General features: G+C 40.5%; 1 protein-coding gene across 8 annotated transcripts in view; it reads left to right on the forward strand.

Moving 5' to 3' along the window:
* Window positions 1-17,426, forward strand: part of NRF1 (nuclear respiratory factor 1) — a 145,348-nt gene that overhangs the window by 72,733 nt on the left and 55,189 nt on the right. For all 8 annotated transcript variants that reach the window (XM_045495617.1, XM_045495618.1, XM_045495621.1 and 5 more), the window contains exon 5: window positions 6,789-6,929. In XM_045495617.1, the coding sequence (XP_045351573.1) occupies window positions 6,789-6,929 (141 nt within the window). The remainder of the gene's footprint in view (window positions 1-6,788; window positions 6,930-17,426) is intronic.

Below are 17,426 nucleotides of genomic sequence, written 5' to 3' on the forward strand. Positions count from 1 at the left end.
GCCTTCGACTATGATGTAGAACGAGATTTCCTTATCCAGAAGCTCAAGGCTTCTCTACATCGCTTGGGATCTAGACTTTCAGATCTAATGTTCTCTGCAGTTTAAAACCTTTGTCTTCTTAAGCCTCAGCTTTTTTTTTTTTTTTTTCAACGTTTATTTATTTTTGGGACAGAGAGAGACAGAGCATGAACGGGGGAGGGGCAGAGAGAGAGGGAGACACAGAATCGGAAACAGGCTCCAGGCTCTGAGCCATCAGCCCAGAGCCCAACGCGGGGCTCGAACTCACGGACCGCAAGATCGTGACCTGGCTGAAGTCAGACGCTTAACCGACTGTGCCACCCAGGCGCCCCTAGCCTCAGCTTTTTAAAACAAAAAACAAGTTAAAAGACCTCCAGAGCAGTTCCATTGAGTGTTTTGACCCTTTTTGATATCCTTCTTAAGTGAAGGTGTGGCTCCCATAGTAAAACATAGCATTATTAACATTTAGACAAGCTCATTCAGTTTTGCCAATGGGTTGGTATTAAGCTAGAGTGGGCATAGGGGCGCCTGGGTGGCGTAGTCGGTTGGGCGTCCGACTTCGGCCAGGTCACGATCTCGCGGTCCGGGAGTTCGAGCCCCGCGTCGGGCTCTGGGCTGATGGCTCAGAGCCTGGAGCCTGTTTCTGATTCTGTGTCTCCCTCTCTCTCTGCCCCTCCCCCGTTCATGCTCTGTCTCTCTCTGTCCCAAAAATGAATAAACGTTGAAAAAAAAAAAAAAAAAAAAAAAAAAAAAAAAAAAGCTAGAGTGGGCATATAAAACTATAACTCCACATTTGTGAAATCTGTTTTTAAGCTTTGATTTTTTTGTATAGTTCCGCACATGGATTTTTCCTATATGTTGCTCAGTGTCCTCATGTGTAAGATAATACCTACCTCACTGGGGAGCAGTAGAAATTAATTAAAGTTGATTGTCATCCCCCATATATGTTTAGAGAGAGCTGGCATGAGAAGCATTGGCAAATGGTAGATTTTTTAAGTTGCTATGCCCTGAGGGCATTCTCTTGGCTTACTGCCATATCGCATACTTTTATAGGTGTAGTAGCAATAGACCTAGAAATATTTTGTTGAGGAACAGAGAAAGAATTTCTATCCGTTTTTAGAAGAACTTCAAGAGTCTCTGGAGATGTAGCTCTTTTCTCAGAGTTAATAATCCATAGCAGTGGGGTGCCTGGGTGGCTCAGTCAGTTGAGCACCCGACTTCGGCTCAGGTCATGGTCTCATGGTTTGTGGGGTCGAGCCCTGCGTCAGGCTCTGTGCTGACAGCTCAGAGCCTGGAGCCTGCTTCAGATTCTGTGTCTCCCTCTCTCTCTCTGCCTATCCCCCCCCCCCCCCGCCCACACTGTCTCTCTTTCCTTCAAAAATAAATAAACATTAAAAAAAATTTTTTTTAAAATAATCCATAGCAGTTAGATGGGGACACGCTGGATATGACTAACCAGTTCTACAGGTGCAGAAATTAGTCATAGTCACAGAGGCAAGAGGTAGCTCTGGGGTTGTCACCAGCTTCTTTGAAATCATTCTTCTGTCTTTAATTCCTCTTTCCCAGTAGATGGGTGAGCCCTGGAGTTGGTCATGATTTCTTGTTCTAAGTCATTCACTTTTTTGTATAGGTTTTTATTTTATTTTATTTTTTTTTATTATTTTTTTTTTAATTTTTTTTTCAACATTTATTTATTTTTGGGACAGAGAGAGACAGAGCATGAACGGGGGAGGGGCAGAGAGAGAGGGAGACACAGAATCGGAAACAGGCTCCAGGCTCCGAGCCATCAGCCCAGAGCCCGACGCGGGGCTCGAACTCACGGACCGCGAGATCGTGACCTGGCTGAAGTCGGACGCTTAACCGACTGCGCCACCCAGGCGCCCCAGTTTTTTGTATAGGTTTTTAAAAATAGCTTTGAGTTAGGAAATGTGGAAGCATATTTAAAAAATAGTAAAGTAAAAATACCTTATAGTTTCACTCATATGTGGAATTTAAGAAGCAAAACAAATGAACAAAGAAAAAAAAGAGAGAAACCAAAAAGCAGACTCTTAACTTTAGAGAACAAACGGATGATTACCAGAGGTGGGTGGAGTGGATGGGCGAAGCAGGTAAGGGGATTAAGAGTACACTTACCATGATGAGCACTGAGTAATGTGTAGAATTGGTGAATCACTATATTGTACACCTGAAACTAGTATAACGCTGTATGTTTACTGGAATTAAAATGTTTAAAAATAGTAAAGTAAAAAAAAAATAGTAAAGTAAAAAAAATCTTCATTTATCTACGTACTTAACAAATAACTAACACTGTTAGGTACAAAGTAGGAGGAGATAAGAACTCCATCCAAGTCCTTTGAGGTTTCAAGGTCCAAAACTAGGGATCCGGGGGCGAGGGGAAAATTAGGAATCAGGACTGAGGCGGGGGAGGAAGGAGGCTAGCATTGGGGCTGGAGAGAGAACAGGGTGAAGCCAACATAACTTCATGGGCCAGAGTCTGGCCTGGCTCCACGCCAGGTGTGCTTCAGGATCACGGGTCTGAGGGCAGCTCTGCACTGGGGCATCTTTTTGTTTACCTGAGATGGCAATATGTTTTTCATTTTAGAGGAGCTCATAGATAAAAAAAAATTTTTTTTTAATCTTCCATGGGACCTTCCTGAAGACTTGTCTTTTCTCCAGAAAAGCTTCAGGTATACAGAACTATGGTATTTTGTCGGGGACTGTTTTTTCAACCAGACTAAAGGCCTGTTGATATTATGTTTGTAGCAGCCAGTTCCTAAATCCTCAACAAGCACATTCTGTGCCCAGAACTCTGATGGCTCTTGTAAACACCCTAAACGCTTTCCATCTCTGGCAGTTATGAGAATGTTTGTTAATATATCTTCTGCACATGTCGGAGTATGTCAACTGTTTCATAATATATGTTAAATAAAAGACCCAGTCCCTGTGCTCAGTGATGTCACACACTAGTTGTATACGGTATATATAACAATCTAAGTGACCATTTGAGTTTGTAGAAATTTAAAAAGGAGTAAGAGAATTATGGGTAGAACACTTGGGGATTTTTCTTAAGAGAAGTGGAAATGGAGTTAGGCCTTGAAAGATGGATAATGTTTGGATAGGAAGCAGAATTAAAGACCCAGAGGTAGAAAAGAACTTGCTAGATGCAAAAGTTAGTGAGGAAACTGGCCAACTAAGAGGGTGCTGTCCCCATAGTCTACAGAACTGGGCAGGCACAACTGTTATCTGGTGGCCCCAGTGGAAAAGTGGGGAATGATTAGAAAGGTTGAAATGCTGGACTGAGAGTTTGGCCTTCATCCTGTGAGAAGTGGGGAGCTGTGGAGATGGTTTTGAGAAAAAAAGAAATGATAGCTAAGTGGCTGAACATACAGGCTTTGGAGCTAGATAAAAATTAGTTTGGTTTATACCTATATTACTGTTATACTAGCTGTATGATTTGGGGAAGTTACTTAAGTTCATTAAGCCTTGTTTTTCTTAGCTGTACAATGGGTATACTACAATTTTCCTTATAGAATTGTGTGAAGATTAATTGAGATAATATATGCAGTGCTTGGCACCTGGTAAGTGATCAGTAAATCATATTCAGTGTTTCAGAAACTTATTTTCATATAGTCCCAAAGGGGCTGAGATTTTTTTTTTAATACTTTTTTTTTTTTAAAGGAATCTCTATACCCAACATAAGTTTGAACTCACAACCCTGAGATCAAGAGTCACATGCTCTACTAACTGAGCCAGCCAGGCACCCTGGGCTCAGATATTTTAAATGTCATTGGTCAATAGGATGAATTGGGGGAAGAGAGATTGGTAGACAGACCAGCTGATTTTGTTTCTAAGTGGTTTTTAACTTTGTAAAACCAGTTAGTTGACAGTGACATTGGTATGAAGTAATAAAGGCTTAAGCTATGGTTTTTGAAATAGAGGATAGAAGTTGGAAAAACAAACCTCTATTTCATCATATCTATGACATCAGCAGTTATAAGATGCACCATTATTTATTTACCATGAAGAAAGAAAAACATTGACAAACTCTGGCACAGTGCTTATCACTTAGAATTTTTATTTTATGTTTATTGAAAGAACTTTTTCAAGCTTATTTAGACATAGATTTTAATCACATTGCATTTTTATATAATACATAAAAAGGAAAATGAAAGTGAAATAAATTGATACTCCTAAAACGTCCTCACTTTCACAGCTCAGTGCTTCTGAATGACTTCTTGTTTCAAAGACATCATTGGCTGTGACATTTCATGTGATATTGTCCTCGGTGCCATCAAGAGCATATGGGTGGTGCTGCATGTCTTTAGAAAGTGCTCTGAAAAAAAAAAAGAAAGAAAAAGAAAGTGCTCTGCTGTTGTCTCCAAGCCGCAACAAGTTTGATGCTGGGGCTTCTTGATCTTACCAGAAATATCACTGGGGAGATTATCCAACTATAACCAAGACTCACATTCTCTCTCAAATGTTGCTCAATGGTTTGTTGATTGAAAAGGCAAAGGGATTGCATTGCTCCCAGGGATAACAGCCATGTTCATATGTGCAGGAAGTGACAACTGTGCCCCAGGTTGCCTCATCCACAGCAGTTTTAAGATGTATCCCAATTTCAGGGACACCTGGGTGGCTCAGTTGATTAAGCGTCTGACTTGGGCTCAGGTCATGAGCTCGCGGTTCGTGGGTTCAAGCCCCATGTCAGGCTCTGTGTTGACAGCTCAGAGCCTAGAGCCTGCTTCGGATTCTGTCTCCCCCTTTCTGCCCCTTGCCTGCTCACACTCTGTCTATCTCAAAAATTTTTAAAAAGAGGTATCCCAATTTCAGAGGACATTTAAATATGAAAAAATATGCATTTCAGAGGTGATAGAATTAAAGCACTAGCTTGAAAATTCTGGGAAACTTTACTGAGCAACCTTAAAAATACTGTGGTCACAGCTGAAGTTTTGTTGTAAATTACTTGGAGGAATGCTCTACCAACAATTGGGTTTTTTTTGATACTCAAGATATTTTTAAGGAGTTATATGGCACTGATAAGTTTAGCAAAATGCCTGGTTATAAATTCCTAGAATTTTACTGACCCATAAAAATGACCAAAATTGTTTGAAACTAGCTAATAATGTAATAGTAAAAATCTAATGATTTCCTGTCTTTGAATGCCAGGTATTTCCAGCACAGTGAAATTTATTTTTATAAATAAATATATTTATATATATCCTTACTATGGGCCTGCATACTAATATAATGATTTAACCTAATACATTAAAGTTCAAAGACCAGAACTTAGGCTAATAAGACTGAGTTTTTCTGTGGGCTGGTAGTGTAAACGCTCTACATCAGATACAGAAACCTAGAAAGCAGAACATATAAATCCTTAAGTGGGCATGGCAACACCAGCTGCTTTTGTTATAATAAATACGTGTTGGCAATGATTTTTCAAACTTTCTTTTTTTGTTAGAAACCAGGATAAAACTGAATCTCTAGGATGATAACGATTCTACACCTTTATACAATTTTTCTGTCATCCCCTTCATTGTTGACCTATTTGGAAGGTTCTGTAACTGCCAAATTTGTACTTCATAGCCAACGATGATTTTTAGTTTTCCACAGGCTTGAGGTGGAGTATGAGAATCTTTCTTTTTTTTAGCCCTCGTAATGAGATACTTACAAGGAAACTTGTCCTGATTCAGAGTCCAGTCTGGAGTAGAAAACCCAGGACTCAAACATTATCCTAATTTCTGGGATACCTCGTTTTCTCTTCCCTTATTTCCTAAGATAATGGCGTGAGCCCTGAAAACAGGTTAATTTCCTGCCTCACCTTGTCACATTTCCAAAATTCCCTGGCTTTCGTGTTATCCACGAAGGTGTCCTTATCCCCCCCGCCCGGTGTCCTTGTAAGTGAATGCACCCGTTATTGGTGGTTGTGGGGTCCTGTGTCTGCCTACTATTTGTGCTCATCATGGAAGAATGTGTGTATGTACAAATGCGCTGCTGTTAAGTTCTCTGTCTTTGGAGAGACCTTTCACTGGTAGTAGAAGGAAGGGAGCCAGAACAATGACATCTGGTTCAGACCCACATGTCTGAGCTACAGAGACATCGTGGATTTGAAGTTGACCTCTGTCACCAGGGAGTACCAGAAACGAGGAAGGCATGACCTGCAGGGCTCTCTTTTGGCCCTGAGCCTTATAGTGACAGTGGCACCTTTGACATACAACTACAGTATATGCTTCTTGTTTTTATCTCAGACGCTTTCAGCCCAGCCTCTCAAGCACTGAATCACCTGTTGGGTAGTCTGGCCTTGCAGGAAGGTAGCAGCAGTTTCAGATAGGTTGCTTAGAGTTTTAGAGATGCAAGTCCTTGATGATCTTGGAAGTGATTTTGGTGACGAACTGCCACAGCTAGGTTTTATCAGAGGGCCTGGGCAACACAGAATAAAGAATTCCATTCCTATTAGATCTGCAACAGGTGATGGTGCCAGTGTTGATGGAGAAAACGTGATTTTAACTGAGAAGCAGTGTTTCTGTAAAACTTCCCACTGGCTCCTTTCTGCTGTTATTACCTGTAGTTTCATCATCTTTTCACTGAACTCTGTACGGTGTGATGTCTTTGGGGCCATCGGGTATTTTTATCTGCTAGTTGTAGAGGTGTTTGTGCTTAGGACTCTGCTGTGGTTGAGGAGGGCGGCCCTACCCACCTTCCGGTTGCTTGGCACCAACCCTCCCTGGCTGTCGGGCATCTTGTTTATTTCTGCCCTTAATTCCCTGCAGGTGCGTAAGTACAAGAGCATGATCCTGGAAGACCTGGAGTCTGCCCTGGCAGAACACGCCCCTGCACCACAGGAGGTTAACTCGGAGCTGCCCCCTCTCACCATCGACGGAATTCCAGTCTCTGTGGACAAAATGACCCAGGTAAGGGGCGGGCCGTGAGGAGGAGACAGAAAGGCGAGTGGCCCAGGTGTGGGCGGGCCTCAGATCTCATTTCTCAGTTTCGTGCTCGGTGACACCAGCAGAGAGAGACCCAGGCTGGAGTCTGACAGTGAGGCGGTGACAGCCTTGGGGAAGAGAATGTAGTGTTGGAAGAATGCTCCCACCCAGAGAGCATGGACGTGGTCTCCTCCTTGGTTGACAGCTCTTTTCTTTCACTTGGGCCATTAGATTAAAGAAACTTGGCTTGGAGTTGGTTTGGACAGGTGACTGTTAGGACTTTGGTGAATCACCATCAAGCAGGCAGATAAACTGTTATTCTTTGGGGCTGGCTCCTCTTTCCATGTAAATCTGAATACCGCCATGCTGTCACCAAGGCTCCCCTCTCTAGGGAATAAGTATGGGAAACTCAGAAGGACACCCTCCTGAGTCATTGTTCTCTCCTCTTTCTTTGACAAGGGAAGTCAAAATGGACTTAGCCTGATAAATCAGCATACCTCAGGAATTTTGCTGAGATGGTCTGTTTTACATATCTTAGCTTTGAAGGTGATAGCTTGATCAAGATCAAATGCCCTTTTGTGACATTTTCCCACCGTATTTCTTTATTAATATACTCCTCTCTTGCTAAATCCAGTTGTGAATTTCCTTTCCTTATCTTATTCAGTGTCTTCCAGCAACATTTAACACAGTTGATTATTCCTTCCTTCTTAAAATGTTCTCTGTTTCTGACCCCATACTCTCCTGAATACCCTCCTACCTCACGGTGCTCCCGCTCAGCTCTTCTGCTGACTCTTCTTCCTGTTCTCACCTGATCGATATTGGCATGTCCACATCTTTAGTTTCTTTCCAAGTGGTCTCATCCTGTCCTGTGGGCTTTATGTCTCCTCTATATGCTGTTTATAGCCCGGCTTATACCCCTGTTTGATCTCCAGTGCCCAGTGTGCCCCAGACAGGACCTTTCATCGCCCAACCCTCCGTTACCCCTATCACTGCCCCCTCCCCCACCCCGACCCCATCAGTTAACAGCACCACCATCTGTCTGGTTGCTCAAGTGCTGGCATAGGAGCAACCCTTCGTTTCCCTGTTTTGCCCTCGCTTGCAACGTGATTCATTAGCAAGTCATGTCAGTTCAGCTCTGAGATGTCCCCTAAACCTGCCTGTTCTTCTTAGTTCCCATTACCACCCTCACCCAAACCGAGTTATCTCTCCCATGGAGACTATTTCAGCTCATCAGTTCTGTCGCTCTCCTGGTTGCTGTTCCTGCTCGGCTGCCGTCTGTACCTCACAGAGCCACCAGAGATTTTTTTAAAAACTTAAATCGGCTCTCATCACTCTCTTGTTTAAGCTCCTTAATGGCTTCCCACTATTCCTAGAATCAAATTCAGACTCTGCTGTGGCCTCTGAGGCCCTGTATAATCTGAGAATCCAGCCTCTTCCAACTTCATTCTTCATTTTCCCTCTCAGTCACTGTGCTCTGGCCACACTGGCCTTTTTTTCTCAAACGCTCCAGGCCAGTCTTTCACTTTTGCTGTTTCCTCTGCCTGAAACACTGTTTTCCCACATCATTGCCTGCTTAACCTTACCTTACTCAAAGTCTGGCTCAGATATCACCTCCTGAGACAAGCCTTTCTTGATTATGCCATCTAATGGAGCTTTCTCTTTGCTACCAAGTCACTTCCTAATGCATCCCATATTTTATGTCTTTATAACACTGATTACCCTGGAGCTATCTTATTCGTCAGCATTTATATTTGTCTGCAGTCCGTCTTTCCAGCTAGAATTTGAGAGCCGGGATTTACTTTCTATCCTTTACTGCTGTCCACTGCAGCTCGCAGCACCTAGATAACATCTAAATTCTAAATAATAGTATCTGTTCAGTAAATGACCTAAGGGTCAGAGTAAAACGAATCCCATGTGGTAGGTACCCGGATTGCAAGTCTTCCGAGCGGGGTGTTCACTGACTGCAGACATCGATGCTGCTACTTGGGAGGTGGCACTTTTTTTCTTGCTGAGTCTGAACGTGCAACTTAGTCTAAAGCAGTACAACATTTTGTAAAGCTAAATTGTGATCTTTTGCTTTTTGGATTCATAGGTCTTTCTGCAGACATTTGGAGACTATCTAGATAATGGTTCAAAAAGGAAAGCATTATCTAAACTTTTTTCCTGTCACTTCATACCTGCTATTTTGTCCTTAGGACCATTCTGAGTAATGAAAGAAAACATAAGGTGAATTCTTTTTACCTGATGGATATAAAGAGTCTACTCTGGGGGGCACCTGGGGGGCTCAGTCAGTTAAGCATCTGACTCTTGATATTGGCTCAGGCCATGATCTCACAGACTGTGAGATTAAGCCCTGTGTCAGGCTCTTTGCTGACAGAGCAGAGCTTTGGGGGGATTTTCTCTCTCCCCCTCTCTCTGACCCTCCCCTGCTTGCTCTCTCTCTCAAAATAAATAAATAAACATTAAAAAGAAAAGAATCGGGGCGCCTGGGTGGCGCAGTCGGTTAAGCGTCCGACTTCAGCCAGGTCACGATCTCGCGCTCCGTGAGTTCGAGCCCCGCGTCAGGCTCTGGGCTGATGGCTCAGAGCCTGGAGCCTGTTTCCGATTCTGTGTCTCCCTCTCTCTCTGCCCCTCCCCCGTTCATGCTCTGTCTCTCTCTGTCCCAAAAATAGATGGACGTTGAAAAAAAAAAATTAAAAAAAAAAAAGAAAAGAATCTACTCTGTGTCTCAGATATAAAGTATATGTAAAACTGACTAAGCTTCTGCTTCAGAATACTATGTCAGGAGGCACCTGGGTATCTCAGTCAGTTAAGCGTCCAAATCTTGATTTCGGCCCAGGTCCTGGTGTCATGGTTTGTAAGATTGAGCCCCACGTCGGGCTCTGCCCTGACGGCATAGAGCCTGCTTGGGATTCTCTCCTTCTCTCTCTGCCCCACCCCCTGCCCACCCCGCTTGCATGCACGCATGTGTTCTCTCCCTCAAAATAAATAAACTTTAAAAAAAAGAATACTGTGTTAGGTATGTGAGGCACTATGTCCTGTCCTGTGATGGGCATTTTTTTCTTCTTTGTCACGTTTGATGTGTTAGATTGAAATAATCTGAGGTTTTGATTATATTAAATGATTAATATCAATCAACAATAATATCACTGATAATTACAAAACTTGGCTGATGGCCTCAGAAGTCAGAACAAACAGTTTAATTTTCATGCTGGAGGTAAAACATTCGAAACTGTGTTGTTTTCCATTTTTGTGAAATATACACTCAGGAGAGCTTTGTGTAATGATGGATCCAAGGGAAGCTGGTACTTTGTTGGGGGCATGCATTTTCTTTATCATCCTACATTCCTTTCTTTCCCTTCTCATCACAGATCATGACTAAAAAATAATACATAACAAAACAAAACAAACAGATGGTGACAAGTGAGCAGGGCAATGAAAACTCCAGCTCCTAATTAAATGGGAATTTCTGAATATTTGGTTCCCAGGTTTTCTCCTTGGAACCATTTTTTTTTTTTTTACTATTTTTTTTCTCAGATACTTGTTCTTAATGTGAGCCAGTTACCATTTTTGTAATTGATCCTAAGATTTTTCACTATTAATGGCAGAAAAGCATGGTGTTATTTCAAGCCAAACCTCCAAAGGAAAAGGAATGGGAATATGAGCATTTTAACACACTGTCAATAGAAATGTGCAGTGGTACGATCTTTCCAGAAAGCAGGTTGGTAGTGCATATCAAGACATAACACGTGTATGTCATGCCCTCTAAGTGAGCAAAGATGTATGTTTGCGGCATTGTTTATAATAGGAAAATCTGGGAACAAGGTGCTTGAATAAATTATAGTAGTGATGTTTAGTGTTTACATGCAAGAAGAACAGCTCCCAAAAGAGACCAAAAGTTTATTATCCAATGAAATATTAGACACTAAAAATGCTGGCTTGCTCTGTATTGCTGTGGGATAGAGGGTTCCAATTGTTTTAACTGCTTGTAAAATAACATTTCTTATGTACTCTAATTTGAGTGCTTTATTCAGTACTTTGTTTAGCACTTCAATTTTATGTTTCTTTGGGAAGGGCTAGTTTTTTTTTCAGGGAATGTGTAATTGATGTACAATTGTACAAATTGTAATCAATTTCATTTGTTTAAACATGCACACAAAACCTGGCCTGTGTGTGTGTGTGTGTGTGTGTGTGTGTGTGTGTGTGTCTGTGTGTGTATAAAACTTTAGAGAGATATAAATCTGTTTACTGTAGAACCAAAATATTACCCGTGATTATCTGGAAAGTGAGAGTTATCTATCCCCTCCTACTTTATGGAGTCAGAGGAAGAAAAAATATTATAGGGAAGGTAGTTTGAAAACTAAAGCATCACACAAAGGTATTATTACCAATTATTAATACTAACTATATACAAACTATATTAACTTTTGAATAACCTGAACATACCATTTCTCACCCATTTTTCACCTACAGAAAGTTAGTGAATCTGGAATTTTTATTTGGCTCGGCAATGAAGTGGGACAATACAGGTGACAATATATTGAAAAATTGAGGCATAAAGAGAGGAAGCAATTTATGAAGCAAGCTAGTAACAGAAATGGAATGAATGGTTGAGTCCATATTGCCAGTGCTTTCTCTGTCTCTCTTTATATAAAACTATATTGTAATCATCACTCAGGTTGAGTATTTCAGCTCATCTACACTGAACATTTACTGTTTTAAAAGGATTTCTTGGGGCACCTGGGTGGCTTATCAGTTAAGCGTCAACTGACTCAGGTCATGATCTCAGTTTGTGAGTTCAATCCCTGCATTGGGCTCTGTGCTGACAGCTCAGAGCCTGGAGCCTGCTTCAGATACAGTGTCTTCCTCTGTCTCTGCCCCTCCCCCATTCACAGTCTGTCACTCTTTGTCTCTCAAAAATGAATAAACATTCAAAACAAAATTTAAAAAAAAATTAAAGAAGAGTGTTGCCTCAATGGCTCAGTCAGTTAAGCGTCCAACTTCAGCTCAGGTCATGATCTCAGGGTTCATGAGTTTGAGCCTCGCATCGGGCTCTGTACTGACAATGCAGAGCCCGCTTGGGATTCTCTCTCACTGTCTCTCTGCCCCTGTCCTAGTCTCTTTCTCTCTCTCTCTCTCTCTGTCTCTCTCTCTCTCAAAATAAATAAATAAAATTTTTTAAATAAAAAAATAAAGAAGAGTTAATACCTAAGAGTTAATACCTATTCTTCTCAAACTATTGCAAAAAAAGAGAAGGAAGTGAAATTTTCAAATTAATTCTATGAGACCAGTGTTGCTATGATACCAAAACCAGAAAAAGACACTCCAAAAAAGAAAACGACAGGCCAGTAGCTCTGATGGACATAGGTGCAAAAGTCCTGAACAACATATTAGCAATTTGAATTCAACAATACAAAAAAAAAAAAAAAAAAAAATCATTCCCATGATCAAATGTTATTTATTCTGGGGATGCAAGAGTGGTTCAGTATTGACATTCAATCAGTGTGATACATCACATTAACAAGAGAAAGGTTAAAAACCATATGGTCATCTCATGAGATGCAGAAAATATAGTTGACAAAATACAACATCCACTCATGATAAAAAACTGTCAACAAAGTGGTTTTAGAGGGAACATACCTCAACATGATAAAGCCCATATATAAAAAACCCACAGCTAACATTATACTGAGTGGGGAAAAACTGAGAGCTTTTTCTCTAAGATCAGGAAGAAGACACGGATGTCCGCTCTCGCCGCTTTTATTTAGCATAATTCTGGAAGTCTTAACCACAACACTCAGATAAGAAAAAGAAATAAAGGCATCCAAATTGGTAAGGAAGAAGTATAAAACCGTTAATATTTGCAGATGACATGATACTATCTATAGAAACCCTAAATACTCCACCAAAAAACTATTAGAACTGATAGATGAATTCAGTAAAGTTGCAGGATACAAAATTAATATACAGAAATTTATTGTATTTCTGTGCACTAATAACAAAGCAGAAAGAGAAATGAAGAAAACAGTTCCATTTACAATTGCACCAAAAAGAATAAAATACTTAGGAATAAACTTAACCAAGGAGGTAAAAGACGTGTACTCTGAAAAGTATAAAACACTGATGAAAGAAACTGAAGAGGACACAAACAAATGGAAAGACATTCTATGCTCATGGATTAGAAGAATTAATTAATAATGTTAAAATACCCATACTGCCCAAAGCAATCTACAGATGCACTGTAATCCCTATCAAAATTCCAATAGCATTTTTTCACAAAATTAGAACACGTAATCCTAAAATTTCTGTAGCACCACAAAAGACCCCAGATAGCCAAAGCAGTCTTGAGAAAGAAGAACACAGCTAGAGGTATCACAATCCCGGATTTAAAGATATACTACAAAGCTGTAGTAATCAGAATAGTATGGTACTGGCACAAAAATAGGTAGGGGCGCCTGGGTGGCGCAGTCGGTTAAGCGTCCGACTTCAGCCAGGTCACGATCTCGCGGTCCGTGAGTTCGAGCCCCACGTCAGGCTCTGGGCTGATGGCTTAGAGCCTGGAGCCTGTTTCCGATTCTGTGTCTCCCTCTCTCTCTGCCCCTCCCCCGTTCATGCTCTGTCTCTCTCTGTCCCAAAAATAAATAAACGTTGAAAAAAAAATTAAAAAAAAAAAATAGGTACATAGATCAATAGAATAAAGAGCCCAGAGATAAATCCACCTTTATATGGTCAATTAATCTATGACCACAGAGGCAAGAATATAAAATGGGGAAAATGCACTCTCTTCAAAAAATGGTGCTGGGAAAATTGGACAGCTACATGCAGAAGAATGAAACTGGACTATTTTCTTTCACCCTTACACAAAAATAAACTCAAAATGGATTAAAGACCTAAATGTGAGACCTGAAACCAGAAAACTCTTAGAAGAAAACATAGGCAGTAATCTCTTGGACATCACCTTAGCAACATATTTATGTATATGTCTTTTTAAGCAAGGAAAACAAAGAAAAAATAAACTACTGGGACTATGCCAGAATAAAAGTACTTTGCCCAGCAAAGGAAATCATCAACAAAACAAAAAGGCAGCCTATTGAATGTGAGAAGATATTTGCAAATGATGTGTGTGTTAAGGGGTTAATATCTAAAATACATAATGAAGTTACACAACTCAATACCAAAAAACCCAAACAATCCAATTAAAAAAACAAAAAATGGTCACAGGACCTGAATAGACATTTTTCCAGAGAAGACATATAAGTGGCCAACAGACACATGAAAAGATGCTCAACATCACTCATCATCAGGGAGATGCAAATCAAAACCACAATGAGATATCCCCTCACACCTCTCAGAATGGCTAGTATCAACAAAAAGACAAGAAATAAGAAGTGTTGGTGGGAATGTGGAGAAAACAGAACACTTGTGCACTATTGGTGGAAATGTACATTGCAGCCAGTGTGGAAAACAATGGGAATTTCTCAAAAAATTAAAAATAGAAATATCATGTGATTCAGTAATTCCACTACCGGGTATTTACCCAAAGAAAACAAAAACATTCATTCAAAAAGATATATGCATCTCTGTGTTAATTGTAGCATTATTTACAATAGCCAGATTTACAATAGCCAGAAGCAGCCCAAGTGTCCATCCATAGATGAATGGATAAGGAAGAGGACGTATATATACAATGGAATATTACTCAGCCATAATAAAGAATGAGATCTTGCCTTTTGCAACAACATGGATGCACCTACAGGGTATTACGCTAAGTGAAATAAGTCAGACTGAGAAAGAAAAATACCCTATGATTTCACTTATATGTGGAATCTAAAAAAACAAACAGACTCTTAAATACGGAGAACAAACTGGTGGTTGCCAGAGGGAGGTGAGTAGGGGGATGGGCAAATAGATACAAGGCATCAGGAGGTACAAACTTCTAACTATAAAATAAGTCATGGAGATGAAATGGCATAGGGAATATAGTCAATAATGTTGCAGTAACATCATACGGTAACAGATGGTGACTACAGTAATTTTGGTGAGCATTGTGTAATGTGTAGAATTGTCAAACCAGTATGTTGTACACCTGAAACTAATATAAATATTGTATAATAATTACGCTTTTAAAAACCCCACTGCTTTTTCCCTTGTCCCTTCCCTTTCCTCACTTGAACTTACTGTCCTCCTCTTACTCTCACTGGGGCAGTCTGTGTTGCTTTAATATTCCCTTGGAGTGATGATGCAATGGGATAGTAATTCTTCACCAGTTTTCAGGAAAAGCCTTCAGAAACATTCAGCCTAGTGACTGCTTCATTAGGAAGAAGTTATTCACAGGGTTTGACATGCTTTACCTAGAAAATATTCATTCGTTTAGGTTTTTTGAGTATTGTTTTGAAAAAGCATAGGTTAGTCTCTCCTGCCCAAAGAATGGAAACATTATGCTATGTGAAATAAGCCAGACACAAAAGACAAATACTATGTTGATTCCACTTATATGACTTACCTAGAATGGGCAAATTCATAGAGACAGAAAGTAGAATCAAGAGGCTGGGGAGTTAGTGCTCAATGCATGCAGAGTTTCTGTTTAGGATGATGAATAAGTTCCTCAAATAATACAGCATTCTGAATGTACTTAATGCCCCTGAATTGTACATATTTAAATGATAAATTTTGTTACGTATATTTTATGACAAAAAGGATTATTTTAGTAAAGTGGTCTTTTTTTTTTTTTTTTTTTCAACGTTTATTTATTTTTGGGACAGAGAGAGACAGAGCATGAACGGGGGAGGGGCAGAGAGAGAGGGAGACACAGAATTGGAAACAGGCTCCAGGCTCTGAGCCATCAGCCCAGAGCCCGACGCGGGGCTCGAACTCACGGACCGTGAGATCGTGACCTGGCTGAAGTCGGACGCTTAACCGACTGCGCCACCCAGGCGCCCCAGTAAAGTGGTCTTTAAACTTGACCACATAGTAGAAACATCCAGAGAACTTACAATCCTAGTACCTAGGCCATACTCCAGACCAATTAAATCAGAATCTTTGGGGGTGAGATCCAGGCATGTATAGTGTTTAAAGGCGATTCCACTGTGCAGCCAACGTTGAGAACCACTGTTGTAGATAATTGGCAAACTGCTTCTCCTTCCTGTAATGTCAAAACCTATATGCAGAGTCGGCTTTTCCTACTAAATTATCAAAAAATGTTTATGTATACGATGCCACTACACATTTGGTAAATGTTAGGTAGGCAGGATGAAATTAAGAGAATGACAAACTTATTGGTAACAAAAATATTGAATTCTTGGGGCACCTGGGTAGCTCAGTTGGTTAAGCGTTTGACTTTGGCTCAGGTCATGATCTCGTGGTTCATGGGTTCGAGCCCCGTGTTGGGCTCTGTGCTGACAGTTCAGCCTGGAGCCTGCTTCAGATTCTGTGTCTCCCTCTTTCTCTGTTCCTCCCCTGTTCTCACTCTGACTCTATCTCAAAAGATAAATAAACATTACCAAAAAAATACATATCTATCTATCTATCTATATCTATCCTATCTAGATAGATATATCCAATTCTTAAGTAGAACATAGCATATTTTGAGTAGAGTAAAAGAATAGTGGTATAAAATTAGGAATACTAATAAAAGGGAGTAGGCATATAAATTCCATGTGCAGGATACAACTAGACTAGCGAAAAATATTTGCAAATTATATGGCAAAGTATTAATATCCAAAACAGATTAATATATCCTTCAGATTAATAAGAAAGAGATGATTTGAAAAATAAGCAAAGCATCCTAAACAGTTCACAAAAGAGAAGATAATCAGTGAACGTATGAAAAGATTCTCAACCTCACTAGTAATGAAAATTAAAATGATTACCATTTCCCCCACATTCGATGAGTCAAAATAAGAAAGCTCGGTTGGGGCGCCTGGGTGGTGCAGTCGGTTAAGCGTCCGACTTCAGCCAGGTCACGATCTCGCGGTCCGTGAGTTCGAGCCCCACGTCGGGCTCTGGGCTGATGGCTCAGAGCCTGGAGCCTGTTTCCGATTCTGTGTCTCCCTCTCTCTCTGCCCCTCCCCCGTTCATGCTGTGTCTCTCTCTGTCCCAAAAATAAATAAACGTTGGAAAAAAAAAATTTTTTTTAAATAAAAAATTAAAAAAAATAAAAAAAGAAAGCTCGGTAATAAATGTGAAGGATGGTATGAAAAAATGGGTATTGTTGTGTACTGTTGATGAGAGCGGGATTGGCCAACTTTTTGGAGGACAGTTTGGCAGTGTCTATTAAAATGTTAAATGCATGTACCTTCTAAGCAGCAATTTCACTTTGCTACTGGAGAAATACACATGTGCACAAAGAAACATTTTACAAGGCCCGTAAATAACCTAAATGTTCATCAGCAGGGGAATGGTTAAATAAAAGGGCAAAGTCTGTATCGTGGACGCTAGGCAACTACTTTTTAAAAGTGGGGTTATTCTAGTTGCACTGCCATG

The sequence above is a fragment of the Leopardus geoffroyi genome, chromosome A2 (genome assembly GCF_018350155.1).
Source record: "Leopardus geoffroyi isolate Oge1 chromosome A2, O.geoffroyi_Oge1_pat1.0, whole genome shotgun sequence".
NCBI lineage: Eukaryota > Metazoa > Chordata > Mammalia > Carnivora > Felidae > Leopardus > Leopardus geoffroyi.